Here is a 21377-nt window from a genome sequence, read left to right as displayed (position 1 = left end):
CTCCTTGAACATTAGTGAGAACAACACTTGCAGGGGGCCTTTAGGCTAGACTTGAGGAGGGAAAATGGGCATTTGCAAGGGGGTCTAATCCAGAAGGAGGAAATACAGCCATTTTCCTGTGCCTGGCTTTCCTCTGCCATCTGCATTACAGTGTTTAGACTGTTGGAACGGAGGACCTTGTGGTATAAACCCTTGTGTGTGTAGATATTGTAACCAATAAGTAGCAGTGATAGTCTGGTTTGGTGAACGTGATGTCTAGTACTTTGTATAAATTGAATTTGTTCATCCCATTATCCACTTGTTCATTGCGATGCCTTTCTCGGTGGTCCAGTACTAGCAGTGTTTTGGGAAGGTCTTGCGATGACTATGTGATCATAATCATTGGTTCAAAGGCAAATTCATCCCTCTGAGGTGAACGATGGCTGTACTTGAGAACACAGAGCAAGCATAAGAGAATATATTTAAGGTCAGAGCATTTCTGACGCTTTATCTGGGCCTGATGCCTGGCCATAGAGAATGTTGCCAATGCAGATTTTACTATTATTCTTTGTAGTTAAGCTCCAATGAAGAGCAAAAGGAGAAGCTGCCACTGCTCCAAGGACCTTTCAATATAAATAAGCGGAGGATCTGATACAGGAGAATTTGTGGGAACAGTACTAGTTTCAGAAGCAAAAATAGGTCTGGCATTGTCTTTTATGCAAGAGATGTTAACACTGTTTTACTGCTTGGAGGGGGAAAGGTCTAGTGTTTCATGAGTCTTGTCCAGGTGAGATTTCAATCTGGGCAAGGTATTATTGTGAGTTCTCCAAACACTTTCTATCTAAAAAGACTGTCCTGGTGCATAACTGTTCGAACATACTGCTTTGGTGGAACAGAGGGTGTAGCTCTAAGGTAAATACTTGCTTTCAGTTTCCCGGGGAAGATGTTTTTCATTCAGTACTAAATTGCAAATTACCCCTAAGTTCAGTCGAAAGGTGGAAGTGAATATTATGCCAGTCTCATTTCCCAGGGCTGAAGGCAGACATCCCACAAATGAATCCTTACCCTATCTCCTCAAGCATACAGCTCTCTGCCTGTAGAAGCCAAGGACAAATGAAGCCCAAGTAGTCTCGCTTTGGAATATGCAACAGGGTGATGGCATGCAAACATGAGGGTATATTCATCCAGGGGTATGCTCAAGATATAATGCTGCCTCTGCTCTCTCCACTTACTCTTTTGAAAGACTAGTATCCTCTCATCAGGCAAAGATGGTGGCCAGGGATTACAGATTACAGGAAAGCAGTGAGGCTTTCTGCTTGTCTTTGAAGCTGTGCCTGTTCTGCTGATGACATTATGTACTTGCTTTGTGGTTGCCTGGTAGTTTTAGGATGTCTGAAGCAATGAGCTTTTGAATTGTCTCAGTACCTGTCAGTGGTGATTAATCCAGAATTTCAGCAGTTGGCATGAAAGCATATGATACCAAAAGACAATGAACTGCTGTAATACTTAAACTTGCACTCCTGTAGAAGAATCCACCAAAGGAGTGTGTGTGGGATGCCTTGTGTAGGGTGGCTAGAAAGTATTTAAATAAGGAATATTTCCATTTGAAAACTTAGAGAAACACAAGGAAGGGAGCCAGATGTAGTTTCTGTTAACACTTGCTGAGCAACAGTGAATCCAGCTGCAGTTTTCTTAACACTATCTGCCACTGCATTTCAAGAAATGGAAGGATCCTGGGCCACTATAGTTGTTCCAACACATATAATCTAACTGAGAGGAAAAAATGTTCTGATTTACTCAATCATTGCATAGACTTCTAGTCCATCTATGTTTGCCTGTATGTCTACTGACGTACCACCATATAGTGCTGGTTTTGGCCAGTTTATTCTATTTGGTGTTCTCCTCTGCAAAATCTCAGTTCATAAAACAAGCTGAAGAATGTTATCAAGGGATGCTTCTCTGGCAGCTGTGTGATATGCTGCTATCTTGCATGTAAGGAATATGCACGGAGTCCTCCAAAGTTTGTGTAGACAGAATCCATGTGCCTAGTGAAGACACAGGGGAATTATGTTTCAAGCCTCACTTTCCAGGAAAAGTAGGATCTAAGTCCAGGCTTAACTTCTGCCTTGCTGACTTTAAGTTCCCCTTATGGCTTTCATCCTCATAATAGCTAAAGGAGATCTTAACTGGAAGTTTTTGTGTGTCATTATTAAGCAGTTCCAGGGTAGAGCTAAAGGAGTTGTAGGCTGAGAGGAGAGGGAGCAAAATAGTATCCAGCAAGTATGGCAAAACACATTTTGGTTATAACACAATGTATTTATTTTGTAATTGGACCAGCATACCAACAGATGTGTTCTTGAATGTCCTCTGTTCAGACCCAGACAAACATTTCACTAATCAGAAAACAGTGATAGGCTTTCTGTGTGCTACGTAAAAATGTTTTTGAGTCGCTCTTCTATTTACTTTGTATGAATCTAGCAATTGCAAAATCTCTTCCTGTGATCTTACAGAAAACTGGGGTTGGGTAGTCCAGGATTAATTGTTTAGGGAGCTGGAGAGAAGTGCACGTGGCCCTGGCACATGCATGTAAGAGATATCTTAGAATGCTGCTGGCCACAGGAGTTTCTGTGGGTAAATAAGATTTCTGTCTCAAGGGCTGTCCATATGGCCCCTTTCACCAGCAGTAATTCCACTTAGATTAACTGCACAGCACAAATATGGGTCAAAGCCTGGATTGTTGGGAGAATGAGTTCCTGCTTGCAAACTGCTTCCCACAGAAGTACTCGTTGGCAGCTGAGATCATAGTGGTCACACTCCTCACAATAACCCACTTTGAAATGTATTTAGAGAGGGGTCTTGGCAGTCTGCTTGCTTCTTTTCCATACAAAGTGTAGGCCTTGGTTTGTAATCCCACTCAGCATGTCAAGGCATTTGCTGCTGGGCCATCATCTTCTCTGGCTTTTTGTTTAAGTCTGAAATAATCTTCAGAGTCCCATTCCTTCTGATACATTCCTGTTTTTCCCAAATTCACTCATACTATTCACAAAGAGAAATGCCTTTGACCCAGACCTGGGGAGGTGCTTTAAGTACAGGGTACCCCACCTTAGAGTAGTTGCAAGTATAGGTTATAGGCTAGAACCTGCCAACACTTCAGTCAGTACAGAGGTAAGATTATTTCAGTGCCACTAGCCCTCTCATGTTTGTCACCTTCCTCTCTGGATAGACATATTTTTGACAGTTGGCTGGAAAATGAGTGTAAGTCATCACAACACAGAATACTCTGTCGATTTAGATGCTGATGATGGGCTACGACAACTCAGTAACATAGGCGTAGTTTTAATGTTAAGATGCTTACAGCTTGGTTAGCATAGGAGGTTTACATGCCTGTTTCTGGGGCTAATACTGCAGTATGGAAATAGGGGATACAGTGAAATTTCAGTCACTGGAGCTAAGGGCCTCGTGGACAAAGAACACAGGCAGGTGTTTGCTTCTTGCCTCTGCTACCAACCTGAGTTTGGACAGCTCTCACAATCACGTTCTGCTTGCATCTACAGTGCCCCCCTCCTCCAACTTTGTAGTTTAAAAACATTATTTTTTGAGCAGCTTAAAATTAAAATGGACAGAGCAAAGGTGGATGCAGTTTTGAGTAGGTGGTGAAAAGGCCCACCTTTTTCCTGGCCTTGTGGTGTCGTGACAGTGTGAAGCCTCATTCCATCCTTTACCCCCTTTCATTTGGTAATACAAGGCAGGGTGTCCACCATGGAAGTGCACAGGTGCCAGTGTGCTTCAGCATCCCACCTTCTAAGCAGTGCAGACACAGAAGTCAACATACCTGAGGAAGTTTTGTTTACTTTAGTACATGCAGAAATGATGATAGCTGCTTGTGCTGCATGCAGTCACGCTTGCAAAGGGATTCCTAGCAGCTGTTAGAAATTGGGTATAGAGAGTTGTTGTAAAAATCTTAATAGTCTGTGTGGCATAGAAGATGAGTGGTCTCATAAAATTATGTATTTCCTATGCATGGTTGTAAAACACTTTGGGATCATTAAAACCTAAATATTTTGGGGTAGTTTTGTTTTGCTTTCTTTATGAGACTGCACTTTTTTTTGAAGTCTTCTACTGCTGTTTTGAGACCACCATACTAGGAACTTTCTTTAGTATTTTCCCATCTCTTTCTTCTTATGAATGCAGGAAGCACAAAATATTCTTCTGGCATTTGAGCTGCAGTTATTTTGAGTGGCTCCAAACAGAGGGAAATGTGTTTCTGCGGTAGTTGCTGCAGAGAAAGAATTTTGCTGAAATGTCTCTTCCCCCATCGCCCTTTGGTGGCTGCAGAAAAGAAGCCAGTGTTTGAGGCCCCAGCTCTGTGCATCTGCTGGATCAGTTTAGGCCAATTTCTCCCCCCCTCCCCCTTCCTCTCTTTCCATTAGCAAACTAGATATAAAACAGAAGCTATTGGGTAAATAGGAAAAATGTGTAGCAGAGGAAGCCCTTGTGATTAGGGAGCTGTTAACCAGTTATTTCATGTCCGGCTTTCAGTGTATTTATAAAAATGATGCTATTCAGTGACACGTCGAATTACTATAAATGGCATTGGCTCAGTTGCTTTCTCATGGAAGCCAACTTGCACTTTATTTTTATACTGGGCCCACTGATTATTTTTAAAGTTAGTGTAATATTTGTCAAAGATGCTAAAGTGGCAAGAAAAGTGTGGGCAATATACATCAAATTTCCTCACACCCTGTCTTGCTGTGTGCTCTAGAGTCCTGTGGAAGCACTTTGAGAGAGAGCAGCTTGGTCAGTGTGTCCGTTTGCTGCTTGGCTGTTCTGAGAAGATGGCTGATTGATGTGATTAGTGGCAGCTGCACTGTTTGGTTTTGTGATGTGGAAGCTTGTCCATTAGGAGCTGGCCCGAAACCCAGTAAACTCCTCCTCCCTTTTTTTTCCCCCCATTGATCGCCAGCAGCCATCACATCGTTACATGCATTTATAATGTCCTTGTTGAGACTTCACTGTGTGCACATGGTTTAAATCATCGGCTTCCCAAATAGGGGGAGCAAAAGCACCAGTACCACCTACCTGCCTCCAACAACGCACTTGTAAACTTCAGGGACAGGGAGAAAGAAAAATACAGCTCATGGAAAAGTGCCAGGGGGTTCTGAGTCTACAGTTCACACTATGCTTTGGACAAAGAGGTGAGTCTTGCATCATGTTCTAAATATGGTGAGGCTTAGGCTTCCATGTGTTCCTTCTGGAATAATTTCACAGAACAGAAAGTGTTCTGCATGGCATTGTGGCACCTGAAGCAGGTTCTGAAAGCTATCTTTCTCAGAGGGAAGCATCTGGCAGGTCTAATCCACTTGATGAATGGTGGCTAATAACTGACACCTAGAAGTGGGTAAGGACACCATTGCAAGCCCGAGGCACAGGCCTTATCTCCCTTGCTTTATTTAGGAGCAGATTGCAGCTCTCATCACACTTGCTGGAGTTTCCAGATAGCCTTCAGGGCTACCACTCTTAGTAAATGAGATACCTGTGGGACTAAACCAGTCCTGGGTTGCAACTTAGAGAAGAGAATCTTATGCAAGTGCTAGGGAGATATTTCCATGCCAATTCAATCCCAAACAGCAAGCATTCATTCCAACAGCACAGTCTTCTAGTTTCCAATTATAGTCCATCAAGGATCAATACCTGTATAGTAGCTACTGCACATAAAATGGCAACACTTGAAATCTAGATTGAACTGATCACTCAACAAAATGTTGTCCAGCAGGGTGTTTTTGTAGTGGGACAAATCGAGTACATGTTTAGTATATCTTTCACTTCTTTGTTTTCTCTGGTTCCAAGAGATCCAGTGCCTCACAGAAAATGTTGCTTGCAGAGCATGTAGCCTGTCCTTGGTAGCCATGCAGTTTGTGTGTCTCAAGATCATTTATAATGTTTACATTTAATTTTCTGATTGGAATGGAGAAGCCAGCTTTTGTTTGTACATTTCTGGGGTGAGAAATAGAGAGCTTTTAATCATACCACAGAACAGCCTATTTGCTAACAGACTGTTTTGTAGTCTGGACATTTTATAACCTATTTAAAAAGAGGTCTCTCTTGGCTGAGATTTAATAGCAGATGCATTTGTCATATCTCCTCATTATTCAAGTATTGCTATTTAAGTAGTTGAAATGTAATTAAGAATAATAAAAATGAAATAATTTTGACTTATCGTTAGTTTTACTGCTACTGTAGTTAACAACGGAATTTAGTCCTTACAACCATCTAACCAGGAAATTACTTTGCCTTGTCCGTGTCTCAATTTTGTCATCTGCCGTATGGAGGGATGATTATGTTGCTTTGAAATTCTGTTTACTAAAGAAACTTTTTGTGATCCAGTACCCCTTCCTTGCTTGTTGTATTAATTTGCTTACTTGCTAGTTCCCTTAATTTAGTAGCTTCACAATTGTACAGACCCTTTCAGTGTGTCCACTAGTTGCATGGACTGACTTTGGTTAGGTAAGGGAAGTATAAGTAAGAGGAAAGAAGATAAAATAAGAAGTCAAACTATACTTGGTTCAGCATCCTGCTTGCAGCCCAGCATGGTTGAGTTGGAATCCTGCTGATGGAATGTCCTGACATTATGGTGTTTATTCCCACCACAGCCCTGAAATGTAAACAGGACATCGTTGGATGCTACTCCAAGGGGCAGGAAATGACTGAGAATCCTGGACTCTTGGGCTATTGGTGGGACACAAGGAAGTGATTTTTACAGAAGGATTGGCATATAGTACCAGCAGTGCACTGGACCATGCATCAGAGGGGGTCTTTTCACAAAGGGTGTTGATGTACGTTTACAGGGAGAAACAAAACGTAGCACTAGTTTCAAAAGAAGCGTGTCAATATATGCAGCAACTTGCAGGACATCTGACAGGTTAGGATGCCCTGTGCATCCCATCCTAACAGTTTGGAAGATATAGAGTTTGCCTTGAGCTCGAAATGCATACAGAATAAATGGTGGATTATCACTGTGGTATTTATTTTCACCTGTGGCTTATAATGAAAGAGTGAATTCAGTTGGGGAACATGAAAGTGGCAGAAACGGTGTCACATAGCATCTCTTGCTCCAGCCCTAAACCCAGAGGGCATAGATGGGAGGTAGCACAGTCAAGGAACTGTTGGTTTAAGTGGGTTTATATGTTACAAAGCCAGCTGTGCTTCTTTTAGGCAGACCTAAATAAACTAATAGCATGAGGATAGTATTGAAATTCCAGTCATGGCTCCCTCCCCCATGAAATGGAAAGGGGCATGTACAACTTACATAGGATGGTGGCTGTTGTGCTGTGTATGGAAAAGAGGGAGATGAGGCACAAAAAAGCTATCGCCGTGTTCTGCGGGGCACTTGAGACTCACATTGCTGGAAAGGCGGTTGCACCCAATTTTTATCCTACCAGGAGACCTTGACTCTTCCAAGGAGCAGCTGCTAATGCCTCCTCTGTAGTACCCCTTGCAGTAGCAAAGACAGAACTGTGTTGTAGTGAATATAAAGGGGGTCCTTCACTGAAGTTGCTAAATGCATACAGACCCTGTAATTCATACTGGCTCTCTAGCTTCCAGACTGGCTGACTGCTGCCTGAAGCTGCCACACAAGATCTCCCTAAGTCTTGGTCTGGCATCTGTAGCAAGAAAAGGATTGGGTAAAGAGAAAATGAATAAAGTTTTCTGAGCTGTGAGTGTTGTGCACTGTTTTTTGTAGCAACTCTCCACATACTCTGCTGGATGCATTTTATAGCAAGGCATAATTTTACGGTAGGGATCTTCTGACTTTTTGTGAGCATCTTGCTGACATGGTTGCCCATGTTGATGCCTTGTGAACAAAGCACTCTGAATTGTGCCTGTGCTATGCTGCTTGGGCTGGGTTTCCATCCGGATCTGAAATTGGAAATTTATTACTTGGAACTGGTTTTTAAAGGTGAAACTGACACCAGTTTCTTATTACTTACCAAGTCCTGAGGGCAGAGTTACATTCCTGACGCTGCTGTAGGTGTTAATGATTTCATCAACTTGAGAAGCACAGAGCCCTGAACCCTGCCCTTGGCAGCTAGTAAAGAAGGGAAACTGACTTTCAAATATTTTGTTTTTAAAGTTGTTTGTTGGGGTTTTTTTTTTTATGGTGTTTACATTAGCAAACTGGAATTCGTGGGACAGACTTACAATTGGAACTAAGAATTTGTTGACTACTTAGTTCTTAGAAATCAAATTGATAGTAAAGCCTCAGTAGGCTGCTGAAACTGGTCTTGCCAAGCACCTCTGAAGTTGCAAAAGAACAAAAATCTGTGAGTGGGCCTGCTGTGGGTGCAGGCCTAAGAGTTTCATTTGCTTGGTATGTTTTCTATGCCTCAAAATAATCAGGAAAGATACTATTATGCAGATCCCCAGATTTTTTCTATATTACTTTCAGTTGCATGCAAATAGCTCAAAAACCTTGCTCTAAATCTGGAGAGATTCCAGGATGTGGGTTTTTTTGTTTTGTATTTAGAATAGCTTCTGTCTTGTGTCATGCTGGAAGATGGCATTGCGAACAAGGACCAGGATTTAACATCAGAATTAACTGGCATTACTATGGGCTCTGTCACTTACTTGCTTTATGATCTTAAGCAGACCATCATTCTTTTCATACCTGTATTGTGATATCCTTGTGTCTTGCTAGGTTGCCTTGAAACATAACTTCTTTTGTTTTAAACTTGAGTAACTATTTTGATCCAAGAGCTAGCTGTTTTTCAAGTGACCGTTGCACATGTGATGGACTGCTGCAGAGGTAGTAAATAGAAGGTACAAAATTTAACATGGATTAATCCCGGATATTGATGGATGAGACTCAAAAGCTTATCCTGTAATTATTTATAGAGGTGCTTAAAAGGTGACTTGTTGATTACCATTTATAATTAGCTATACAGAGAACATTTGGCGATAGCATTCTTCAATAGCTAGGAAAAGTAAGTCAGGGTCCAGACTCTGGCAATTGAAACTTGGCAGATGAAGCACAAGTTTCTAAAGTGAGAGACAGTTAACTGAGGGTTGTGGTAGATTTTCTACTGCTGGAAATCTTTAAGTCAAATAAGATGCCTATTGAAAAGTTATATTCTACTTCAGGCAGGAATTAATTTATGGCAATCCTGTGGCTTGTGCTATGACTGAGGTCAGACTAGCTAATCGGTACAACCCTTTCAGCTTTATGGTCCATAGATTGTCTGTCAGATTTGTGAGTATATGTCTCACTGAGGCCAGTGGAAGCCAAATAAACCTGAGGCAAGTTTTACACTGCCCTCTATCACATTCTTCATGCTCCCAGCCTGTGTTTACTTGTTGCCCAGCTAACATGTAGAAATATCTTCATGCGTTGCTTTTATCTTCTCACTGCACGGTGCCACTTACATATGTTCCAATCTGCAATACCTTCCACATGTGCCTTAAAATTGTGGTATGATTGTTGTTTTGCCTGTTATTTCGAAATGAGAATTGAAAAATTTGAAGGTTTGAGCAGATCTAAAAGGCAGCATATCAAGTTGCGGACGCAGCTGGACATTCTTGCTCTGCTGCCCCTTTGGCAGTGATTGATACAAGGCATTCGTATGTATTTGTATTTATGACTTTTTAAAATCTGTTTTCCCCAAGCATTGTACCACTCAAAGTTGCTCAGCAAAAGAAGGCATCCTTGGCTGCTGAGTTACTATTCATGCTTCACACACTTGCCTAGAAAGATAGATGGAGATCCACTGTTACTTTCCCCCATGTACATTAAGGCACAAAGCACCAAGAGCAGTCAGTCTTGTTTGTGTCTCCTACTGCTGTGCTATAGTACCTGTTCAGAGTGGATGAGATAGCTCAGGGGTAAAGTAGAATCCATACTCCTGACCAAACTAGCAGCTAAATGATTGCTGTTACTGAAGAACCACAGCTGGTAAATAGCCTACAGGTGTTGAAGTTGGAGAGGGGGAGCACTTGGCTGTTTGAGTTGACTGTTCTGAGAAGACAGACTAGATCTTGGTAAGTGTTCATCTCCCTTACTGACACTGGTGGTTAGACTTTTGAAAGAGCTCAGTGTGTCTCAAGCAAATTTTTCCATTAAGATTTTTCCATGAAAAAGTCTCTTCTCCGAATTGCCAAATTTTGAAGAAAACAGATTTTCCCAGATGCTTTCACATTCTTATGAGAGCTGGATATTTCAAAATTTGTGATAAATCACAGAAGAAACATGTATTTATTTGTAACTGTTTCCTTCTTCCCCTTCTTTTTATGCTGTTGAATGCTGCACATTCAATGGTGATAGATTTTTCTAAATTCTTTTCCTTACTCTATTTATTTCTTTCGGGTTCAGTAGAAGGGGAAAAGATATTGGTGAAAGGGGAAATTTGCCTCCTGTTTTGCACTGAAATGGAATCTGGATAGTTTTGTGAAAGTCTGCTCTTGATTGCAAAGGCCAAACACTCTTTAAAATCAAATTCTAATTATTGTCATTCAAGTGTGTCTTGTACACGCATGGCAAGTAAAGTTTGTGGATTATGTGTATAATCCCCTTCCTGCAATTGGCTGTGCTGAGGAAGGTTAGGCTGCAGAGCAGACTGGTAAGATCAGTGCATTTAGAGAAAGAATTTCCTGCATTTCCTCTGAATAGTAAAATGTCCCTTTTATGGCGTGCAGTTGAACAGGAAAAGCATCAACTAATTGAGATGTTCTCTTCAATTAATCCCTGTTTTGAATGAATGCCCTGAAGGACCACATACAACTTGGAGAGGCCAGGCTAGATGTCTTTTCAGGCATCATTTCAGGTAAGCCTTTAGAACCGTTTTGTGCTGAATCCTTTTTACTCTTCAGGGACTAATTCTATGAAGCTACAACTTGGAAATGGCTGGATAAGTTCAGCTACTGCATGTTATGGGCCTGGCCCCAATGGAAATTGGGCAATTTTGCTGGAAGGAATCTTACAGCATCTCCTGGGTGTAGTCTAGCAGGCGAGTGCCCTGAAGAGACCAGGCAGCTGCATGGTAAAGGATTGCCTGAAGAAAGGTAACACCTTGCTCATGGTCCCTGGGGTCTACGTTGTTTTTCTGGCATAGGGGTGAAAGCAGCCCTGTTTTAGGATAACCTGAAATGTAAGGGTTGCTTTTGTTTTTTCTCTATCTTTTATGTCTTTAGAGATAAAAATCAATTTGTCTTGAGGGGAAGCCCTTCTGATTTTGAAATGGTTATAAAAAAACATTTTCATGGTTCACCAAAGGGCTCTGTTGGAGTCTTATCTGACAGATAATGTATGCAGTGCAGGAGAGTGGCAAGTCAGGGCCAAGTGCACACTCACTTGGTGCATGATGTTTTGGTGAATGAGAGAGTGTGTGTGATTTTGGGATCCCATGGGGAGTGGCTTTAATTGCAGCACTGGTGCACTGGTTTGGGAGTCAATAGCCTTTCCTTCAGACCTGGTTGGGAGGAGGTGTGCATTACCCGGTATGCTATGGGAGAGCCACAGGCAAGAGAATAAAGTTAGAAAGTAATACAGGACAGAGAGTGTGAGGGAGTGAAGATGAACAGCTTGCTACTGGAAAGCTGTCATTTTCAGCATCATGGTCTCTCTAGCCAGGTTTCTGTGGAGACAGTCCCTAGTACATAAACTGTCAGATGTTTGGGGAACTACATGCTGCTGAGCAGGAAATTGTTCAGATTCCTTATCTTCCACACAACAAGCTCAGGAGAAGTCCTGCCAGAAAGCTTGCACCCAGGCCTCAGGGAACAGGGCTTGACCTCTGAGAAAGAGTTTTTCTGGGGTTTTGCTTACAAAACCTGAATTCAACTACTTTCTAAGCATTTGCCCCAAAAAGCTTCTGAAGAGCAAATACTAGATGGTAGCAGTTAGCAGTCCTGCTGTGGCTAAAATACTATCCTGTGCCCACAGAAAAGAATGGTCAAACATCCACTGACTTCAGTGCAAGCAGCTGAGGCATACAAAGGGAACAATTCTGCAAAGACTTAAGCTTTTGGAGAATTCAAATCCAGACCCAAGGCTGTTTGTTTTTAGGGTTTGGTTTTTGTTTTTTTTTTTTAAGTTTGGATCATCTCCTGTTATGAAGACTTATTCCCAAGTGGTAAAATAATAAGACTAGATTAGTATGTCTAGGGAATGTCTTTGAGCAAGCCAGTGCAATAACAATGATCTTACTTTACCTGGTACGGGAACTAGTAGATGTAAAAGTCCATTGTGTTTGTCACTGTCACTGCCTGTGTTAATGCAGAGATAGTGTCTGCACTGTGGATGGTAGTAGAACTGAGAAACAGTAGTTTCATAAGTGTTACCAATCAAGAGCTTTTCTTTAAGCCTGCCTCTATTTGTTAACTCCTCTGGGTAACCACAGCTTTTAATGTTAATAACATTTTTGTAGTTAACAAACTTTGATAAGCGTTGTCAATCAAGAGATTTTATTTAAGGCTGCTTCTATTGGTATTAAATTGTCTAGGGATTCACAACTTCAAATGTTAATGACAACACAATTTTGTCATTAACATTAGTTTTGAGAAAGGATGGGGAAGATACCTAAAATACAGTGGACTAATAATCTGTGAAGACTCACCTTCTACAAATATAAGGAGTCTTTTTTTTGTTGTTGTTGTGTTTTTTTTTTTCTAATTGACAGCCTGTCTGTGAATTTTTGTGGTGTGAGAACCTGTAATGAGGTTGACATAAAGAAGAATGTACTGGTGTTTTTTATTTCTAATATACTTCTTCAATGTATGGATCTCTTTTTTCTGCAGCTTGTTCTTTTCTGTCATTATTGGGTGTTGGCTCAAGAGAGAATTTCTGCAACATTCTCTCATTATGCAACTAGTCTAGATCTGTACATGGAAGTAAGTCCCTTAAATGCTCACATAGAGCAGGGGCTTTGCTAATAAGAGAACTTTTGAGAAATTTGGCTCTTTGCTTAAGAAAGGTGCACTTTTTTTCAGCGATGCCCAGTGACAGAGTATGAGGCAATGAGCACAAATTGAAACACAGGGAATTCCATCTGAACACAAACTTTTTTTTTTCACCTTGAGGGTGGCTGAACACTGGCACAGGTTGCCCAGAGAAGTTATGACTCTGTCCTTGGAAATACTTAACACCCACACTGACACAGTCCTGGGAAACTTGCCTTAGCTAGCTCTGCTTGAGCAGGGGGGTGGACTAGACAGTCTTGAGAGACCCCCTTCCAACCTCAACTGCTGAGGTCAATATTGCAGCATTTTTCTTAAGAGCTGCCTGGCCCAGCCGTATTTCAAAAGCAGCAGTGATTTATTGTTACACCCAGTCTGTGAACCACTTCCTAGTGCTTTCCCTTTCCTCAGCTCCATAAAGGTGTGTGGTGTGTGTCTTTTTGGCTTCTGATCATGTGAAAGTTTTCAGCATGTGGCTTCTGGGGTCATGAAGCTGGGTCTTCCCTGGAAAAGGTTCTTGGTAGTATATGTTGCTTCTAAGTGTCCTCTTTAACCCCGATTGCAGACTAAAATGATACCTTTTTCTTAAAGGGGATATTTTGACTCATCATTTCACAGTTTCCTTTTCTTTCTCTTTTTTTCTTTCCCTCTACGAGTTGCTCAGAACTCATTTATCACTTTCTGAATGAAAGGTGCATCATGGTTCACCCCATCGCTACCTGCTCCAAGAGCTGTTCAGTCTTCCTCTTAAAGAAAACCTGTCAGATCTTTCTTGTCAACCTGGCAATTGTTTGGTTTTAGTTTTTCAATGGAGTGTTTGCAAAGAAAGAAAACTCTCCTTATGAGTGCATGAAAGAAGCATTGTTCCTTGAGAAAGACACATAAATTTTCTTCAGTGAGGCTGAAGGCAATGTTTTAATTTCATCTTCCCTTCAACTTTCCCCCCACCTCCACCCCTTTTCTTCCATATATTTCATATAGATTACCCTCTACTGTCTGGTAAAATAATGTGGACTTGTAACTTTTTTTACCTTCCAGAGATGGACAGAATAAAACATGTGGTTTGGGATTCTAATGTCCACTTAATGGAAAAATATAGATTGAAGTATAAAATGGGGCATTAAAGCCATGTGAGATGGGGTTCTTTGTGTGTAAAACCATTGTGGGGTGTAATCCTTGAGGGAACCATGACCTTTGTCTTACCTCACTTTAGGCTTTGAGGGGACCAAGATGCTCCAGCTATTCTGCTTAGCTCAGTTCAAAACTCTAAATTTGCATCCCCACCAACTTTTAGATCTGATGAGCCAAAGCAGTTAGTCACCTTTACAGCTTTATACAGATCTCCTCCCCATGTATGGCTTGGAAAATTGCATTGGTGAAGGAAGGTATGTCATAGCGCAGCCAAGCTAGGAGAGGACTCAGTATGGAAGGATGTACATAATACACATCATTATTCTTTCCTGCACTGGATAAATTCAGGTTTTTTTCAGGAGTATTGGGATGCTGGTGGTATGGAGACAGAAAAAGAGGCCTGGACCTTTGAGTGGGACTTTTTAAAGGAAAATTTTAGCACTGTGACCCTAGTGGGACTGTGCATCCAAAATGTTGGAGGAAAGCCACAAAACAAACCGGCCAAAAATAAACTTAGTGTACATGTTTTTGTACTTACGTCCCCAGCCACTTTTGGTGAGTTTATCAAAATATTGTGGAGTTTTGGAACAAGGAAATGAGATATATGTATGTGTGTAGATTATCTATCTATCTATCTATATGTATATATGTGGATCATAGTAAAAGCTTTGTTTTAGGCCCTCTATCTTTAAATCTCCTTACTGAAGTACTTCCTTGGCTGGAAGAAGATAGGAAAGAGGTATTGCAAAAAACTGTGCTCTCCATGTTGTAATAAAGCCAGTGTAAAGGAATTCCTTCCAGCCAATTATTTCTGAGATGGCTTGCAAATTCTTTTACTTTTGCTTTATCTAGAGGGGACAGAGAGCTTGAACTAAGGTGGTGTATTTGCTACACTGGCAGTCAGTGGAGCTTGAAATAAGGGGACAGAAGTCTGACTGAGGCTGTTTTCATTATTTTCAGATGGGAAGGAAGGAAGACTTGCATGAAAGATGTCTGTCTTTCTCTTTTAAAACTGCGTTGGAGTGTGTGTGGTTGGCTTTGCGACCCTGGAAGCATTTACTGTATAGAAACACCTTGCACTGAAAACAAGGGATATGTGACAAAAGCAGTGAAGGAAGCTTAGAATTTTGACTCTTATTTTAACATTGAGCTTAAAGTTTATGTTCTACCAGCCACACCTGTAACCCATTTTTAATGTTTAATCATGAGTTATTTGTGTGATCTTAACTGACTAGCAGAACAGGAAGACATTGTTTTACTCTTCATCAACAGACTGACAGGGCCTTAGGTTTTGAATGCACATATGTTGTTTGTAGATGGCTGATGCTGAACAGCTTATATGGTTGTGGAGCTAAATGTCAGTGTGCTGGCATTACCTTATTTCCATGGGGTTGTCTCAGAAGTGGCAGGCAGGTGAGAAGCATTTTGTTTGATGGACTCCAAAGCTATATCTGATGAAGAGAATCTGCATATAGAAGTAAGAAAAGAACATAAAATGTTCCTCTGAAACCAACCAAGAGACATGCAGAACACTGACATATCCCAAGTTCTTCAATCAGTGGGGGAAAAAGTCTGTATTTAAAGTCACTTTCCCATGTATGTGTTGTGTTAGTTACGCTCTCCGTAGCGCTGCTTACTTACTACTACTCTGTGATGCATGGAGAATCTATGGGTGAGGAGAAACAGTGAGTAAACTACATCCAGGTCTTTGCTGACAGTGGTGGTAGGGGTGCAGAATGGAGAGAGCTGAAGGTTGTTGCATGTGCAGTCCATGATGCACAACCCTGGCACTGGCTGGTAAAGGTGCAGAAGGTCTGCTCAAGACCCAGAGAGAAAAGGAAGCTTTGACTTTCTGCACAGCTGGAGGGCAGCTTCTGTTCAGTGGTGTCAGAAGCAATGATGACTCTGCCTTGTCTTTCTAATTGGAGACAAGCTGGTTCAGCTGTTATAAGCAACATGGAAGAGTATTCCTGGGCCAGGAAGGTTTAAGGGAAAGTGTGGAAGTATAGCTGAAGCATAAAACTACTGCTGACATAGGGCATATGTTGCTTTTCTGAATCTGTAGTCAGACGCTTCACAGAGTTAGGATTAAGGTTGAAAACTAAACCTTTTTTGAGCACATCTGCTTTGGCAAGAAGTCTGTGCAACATTAACCAAGTATACGTATGCTTTCAGGTTCCAGTATGAGATACTACCTCCAGTTTAGATTTAGCTTTCTGCCTCACTGCATTGCCTACTTCTTGAAGCGAAGAAAACAACTTTACAGCCCAATTGAAAGGGGTTTTTATCTTCAATCTAACCTTTCATTTTAAATATCAGTTACTAAAAGAAGAAAGTTTCTCTATCAACTCTGCTTCTAGCACTATCAGATTTTCTTTCGCTTTTTTAATTATAAGAGTTGCATGAGTGAATGCAGTTAAAAAGAGGGTGTTCATACTGGCCCCTACTGAAGTCTGTGTATGACTTAGAATATATTCCCTGGGAGTCAGAAAATGATTATTTGAATGCTCCAGCTTTGCTAAAATCAGCTCAAAAGGTCTTTGGAGAAAATGAAATATTTTGGGGACTAAATAATTTCTGGTGAAATGTCCCTCATTGGATTTGTGGCTGGTGGGTACCTGAGATTTTAACTGAGTCTGAGTTCTGTTTGGAAGAGTCAGTCTCTTGTTCTATGATTGGAATTAATAGGACTCTGTTATACCCATGGAGAGGAAACTGTATATCAAATGTATGTTGTTCACTCATCTGAGGAATGAAAGGCTTCTGTAAAGTCTCCTAACTAATCCCAATAGTATGTTCACCCTGAAATTACCGCCTTGGTAAGGCAAACAGAATTTTGAGTATTCCTTCCAATATCCTTCTGAAGAGAAGAATAAAATGCTGCTTTTTTCTCTCCCTGCCACCCCACCCCACCCCCACTTTTCTTTCTGTTCCTGATGACTTTGTCTGCATAAATATAGTTCTGGGAGGATTCTCTGGCAAAGGTCTGAAATAATTAGCCTCGCAGAATATAAGACCCTTAGTATATGATAAGAAATAGATTTCCTCTGGAGTGACCTCAGCCTAAATATTTGAAGAGCTGAATACAAAGGCATAAATTTATGTTCTGGAATGAAGTATTGGCTGGGTGACCCACTGGCATTACCTCCACACCAAGGGCCTTCCACAGCACGAGACTTGCTGTAGTACTCCTACAGAGCACAATGTCCTTTCATCTAGAAAACTGATCTTTCCTCTTGCCCTTTGCTCCATTTTCCATGATAAGTGGTTTCCCTCTATCCAGTTATTTAGTAATGGAAGCTTAAATTTTGGTCACCAGAGAAACTCTTTCCAACTTAGAGAAATTCTTTCTTTGGTGGCAGAGATCTAATTTCCAAGATATTGTCAGTGTTGGTTTCTTTCTATTAAATAAACAAGAAAAAATGCTTCTCAAAGTAGATCCTGTCCCATGACTGATTTTTAGTTTGGGTTTTGGTGTTGGTTCTTTTTTTTTTTCATTTGGGCAATGTTATGTTTCATCCTCTTTTGCATAGAGGAAAATTTCCGAGGTGCTATGAAAATCACTTCCTTAGAGAGCACTTCCAGTGTGAGCAACTTTCTGGGAAACAGGTAACTTGGTGGTTATCATGGGATTTGATGATTAAGCACTGTTTGCCATGTGGTCATACTATTGTAATTTAAATGGAGAGAAACTCTTACTATAGAAGTATTCCAGTAGATGCTGGAAATGTATCATGCAATATTGATATGGATATGAAACGTGCTCTGGGAATTAAGGAGAGCTAGTGCTGCTATTAGTAGGCCCTGTAGAAGATTATTTGTTTCCTTATCATGCGTGACCTCTTAAAAATGTAGAAAATTTTTGTCTGTGTTTGAAATCTCAGCATGAACAGGATATTCTAAGACCTTGTGGACTTGCTCCTGTCTAAAGAACCATTTTTTCTCAGGAACAAAACAATGTTCCTTAAAACTACTTCCCACTCTAACTCCTCTCTCTAGACTTGTGTTGCTTAATTTGTTTAATTCTTGGGTTATCCCAGTGGAGCTTTCTGTGATTATTAAGTGACAACACCTTAAACCCACACCTCAGGTTGTTTCCTGGACAGTAGTCATGCTTCTTACAGGCTGTGTTTGACTGATGTTAGGGTATGAACAGAACCAGCATTGGGGAAGAAGTCACCCTGAAAAGTGTCTCAGTGGTGTGGACCCAGTGTTTGCATTATACATGTGCTAGTTATCTTCTTTTCAGAGACTTGGAGATGGACCCACTTGTCTGTACAATTTTTTTCTGTTTTAAGCATTGCTAGGCACCACGGTAGTGTGGTGGACCCTTTGCTTGTAATAGGAATGACTGGGGAGAAAAAAAAAAAAAAAGTAAAACTTGGGGATTCAGTAGTGACAGTGCCATTTTCATCTTATTCACTGGTCCAACAGCCAATAATTAAAAATTAGTGATAGGCTGGCAGCTTGCATGCAGATTGTTGGGTTACATATAACATATTTCTGCTTGGATTTGCCATCCAGTCCAAATACATAGTTGGTCTTGATGTTTCAGATTTTCTGTCATTTTGCAGTTCCCACTCATTTTGCTGGCAGGGAGGTGCAAAGTTTTGGGTGAAAACTGAGGGTGTTTCCATGTTCAAATAGGTTTCTGGGCAGGGAGAAGGTCAAATGCTGCTGCTGTTTCTTGTTACTAGAAATATTTTGGTACTGATTGGCTGTGTCTTCTCTACAACAAGTAGAAAATGGGGGTAACAGCAATTTCAGTGTTTCTTGCAGTGGGAGTTATTCTTGCAAAGTATGTATTTTTCTTATAAATATCCCTGCCTGACCAGGGTAGCAGAGCCAAGACCTGAACTTGTAGGAGGCAATGTATGACTTCTTACTGTCTTTACTTGTATGTATTCCATACATTAATAAAAAATATAAGATCCAAGTAGAAATTAATGATTTAAGTTAAGTTTTAAATATGCTTCCAAAGAGTAAGGCAAAATAAAGTACAGTAGGTGATGATTTGGGTAAAATACTGTACAGTCTATCAAATCAGTGCTGTACAGAACTATGGACAAGTAGTGATATTGGTAAATGTTCTGCAAAAGCATACATCACTGCATATAATAATTGTGTTTGCAGCCCCAAGAGGACAAAGATGCTCCTTCTCTAATAGAGGGTAGACTTCTGTTCTGTTTGCATACAATGGGCTTTCTTTTTGAATCATGTCCAAGGACTATGTACCCAGATCAAACAGACATTTAGAAGCAGGATTGGGTTTGGTTTTTTTTGTGTTGTGTTTTTTTTCTTTCCTGTAGTGTGCAGCTGTGCTGGGGAGCTGAGGGAATTTTATACTGCAGTCTGGTTTTCTGTGGAGTATGCTCAAATCTTTATCAACAAGATGCAAGTAGTTTGGGCTCAGAAGCTGAAAGAATTTGCTGTATCTTGGTGCAGGCTATTGACTTGCTGTGGATACTTAGAAATCTAAATGTCTGCTGTATGCAATGTCTCTGAAGTCTTTTTTTCGGTATCTGGGCATACATTTCAGCAAATAACTTATCCTCGGAGAGTGTGTTGTCAGTTACAGTTCTAGGAAGTCTTCCCTAGATATACTCCATAATTAAACTTTTCTTAATCATGAACAGTAAAGGACCTTGACATGGACATAATCTCTTGCCATGGACATGATCTCTTGCCATGAGAATCCAGGAGACTAGAACTAGCTAGAATAGAGTTGGTGGTGACTGGCACAGGCACCACACCCTGGTGTACCATGTGCTTTAGACCACATAGATATGCATTGCTTTGTAAAGAAGATCCTCACATTTGAGTATGTTAGGGGTGTTCTGTTACAGCACTCTGCGGAATACTGCTGTTGGCCAAAAGCACCCGCTGATCGGGCAAGGAAGGTGGCTCATTTCACGTACACTTTCTTTTCAGACCCTCATAATCGTTCACAATCTGTCACCCAGAGCATCAGCTCTGTGGAATTTGACCTAAATATAGATGAGGGCTTGTTGACCATAGTGCCATGAAGCACTAAATGGTCCCAAAACCTAAAGCAGTAAGTTGCAGCTCTGAAACCAGCTTTCAGTGTTGGTGTAAAGTCTCCTGCTCTAAATATTACAGCAGCCAGAAAATATATTTTATCTGGATGCCACTTAAAAACACACAAAGACAACAACCCAAAATCCTTGAGCAGAACTCTTTCCAGATATCCATTCTTCATGAAGACATGTTAGGCTAAAAGTTCAACAGTTTCACCAAGCTGCTGGCTTGGAGTTCAAACCTACTTGCGTAATGTTGAGGTTTCAGGGCATTGAACCCAAAATATCCCTTGTTAGAATGTTGAACAAAAATAAAAATGTTGGAATAAAATGCTTTATATGACCTTTTCTTAACTTCCTTTTCTACAGTTAATTTATTTTTGGTGCCAAATTGACAACTGCAGAATCTGAGTAGCTTAAAAAATAGGTATATAAAATCAGTGACACTTTGTGACCCTGTCTGTGCCTTGACCTATGGAAACCATCTCTAAGATGGAGGAAGCATCAAAATCCCAAGACCTGTTCCCGTTGTAATACATCTACTGACTGTTTCTTCTATTTAGTGAATCAGTAGAGCAGCCTTTTAACTATCATCCCCTCAGTGGTTTTTCAGGGTGTATGGAACTGAATGACAGCCACCATCTTTATTATTTACAGGTTTGCAGTGACATGTAGAAATATACTGTACTTTGGCAGGGCACTAAGAAGGAAAGTGGCAGGTCTGCACCCTGGTACCTGGCTTTCCTAGATGGCATTGATGAAGACTAGTTTTGAAAAGATTCAGTGCCATCCACGAAAAACACATAGAAGTCCAAATGTTGTCTTTGCTGGGTTTCTCCCCAGTTATACTCATTTGCTATAAATACTGAGTTGCTTTTTCCAATGAGAGCACTTCAGGAAATTTTTACCAGTGTAAGTAATTGATTTGCCTGTCAATAAAGAAAACGCCACTTGTACACATACCTCTGTGGCTAGTTTCTAGTGGTTATAACCAAGGTATATTTCCAGTCAAGTTGGACTTAAATGTAGTGGCCCTGAATGCAGTGTGAAAATGGAAATCAATTTTTGCATGCTGTGATGACGTTGGGCAGCAGATGAAACACTTTTCTACTAATTGTCTGAATAAGAAAACAGCATTTCACATGGAAATGAACTGAAGTTTAGGAAGATGTAACTGGACCTTTACTGTTCGTTTGTTTTTCTTGGAGCACGCTGACAGTTCTTAAAGATTATTTCTCTCTCAGCAGAGGTTCTTTAATGCCCTCAGCTGCTTATTTTGTCTGG

At 40.8% G+C, this 21377-nt stretch overlaps 1 protein-coding gene across 4 annotated transcripts in view; it reads left to right on the top strand.

The window, feature by feature from the left end:
* The window catches only part of DAAM2 (dishevelled associated activator of morphogenesis 2), a 206381-nt gene that overhangs the window by 52825 nt on the left and 132179 nt on the right, over positions 1–21377 (top strand). For 2 of the 4 annotated variants that reach the window (XM_056357498.1, XM_056357497.1), the window contains exon 1: positions 10591–10793. The exons of the other annotated variants lie outside the window; for them this stretch is intronic. In XM_056357498.1, coding sequence (XP_056213473.1) covers positions 10724–10793 — 70 coding nt within the window. In that variant the 5' untranslated portion in view covers positions 10591–10723. Of the gene's footprint in view, positions 1–10590; positions 10794–21377 lie in introns of those variants that run through there. 4 annotated transcript variants of the gene reach the window in all.

This window comes from Falco biarmicus, chromosome 12 (genome assembly GCF_023638135.1).
Source record: "Falco biarmicus isolate bFalBia1 chromosome 12, bFalBia1.pri, whole genome shotgun sequence".
Classification (NCBI taxonomy): Eukaryota; Metazoa; Chordata; class Aves; order Falconiformes; family Falconidae; genus Falco; species Falco biarmicus.
The sequence above is the reverse complement of the archived record's forward strand: the minus strand, read 5'-3'. Positions and strand labels throughout refer to the sequence as shown.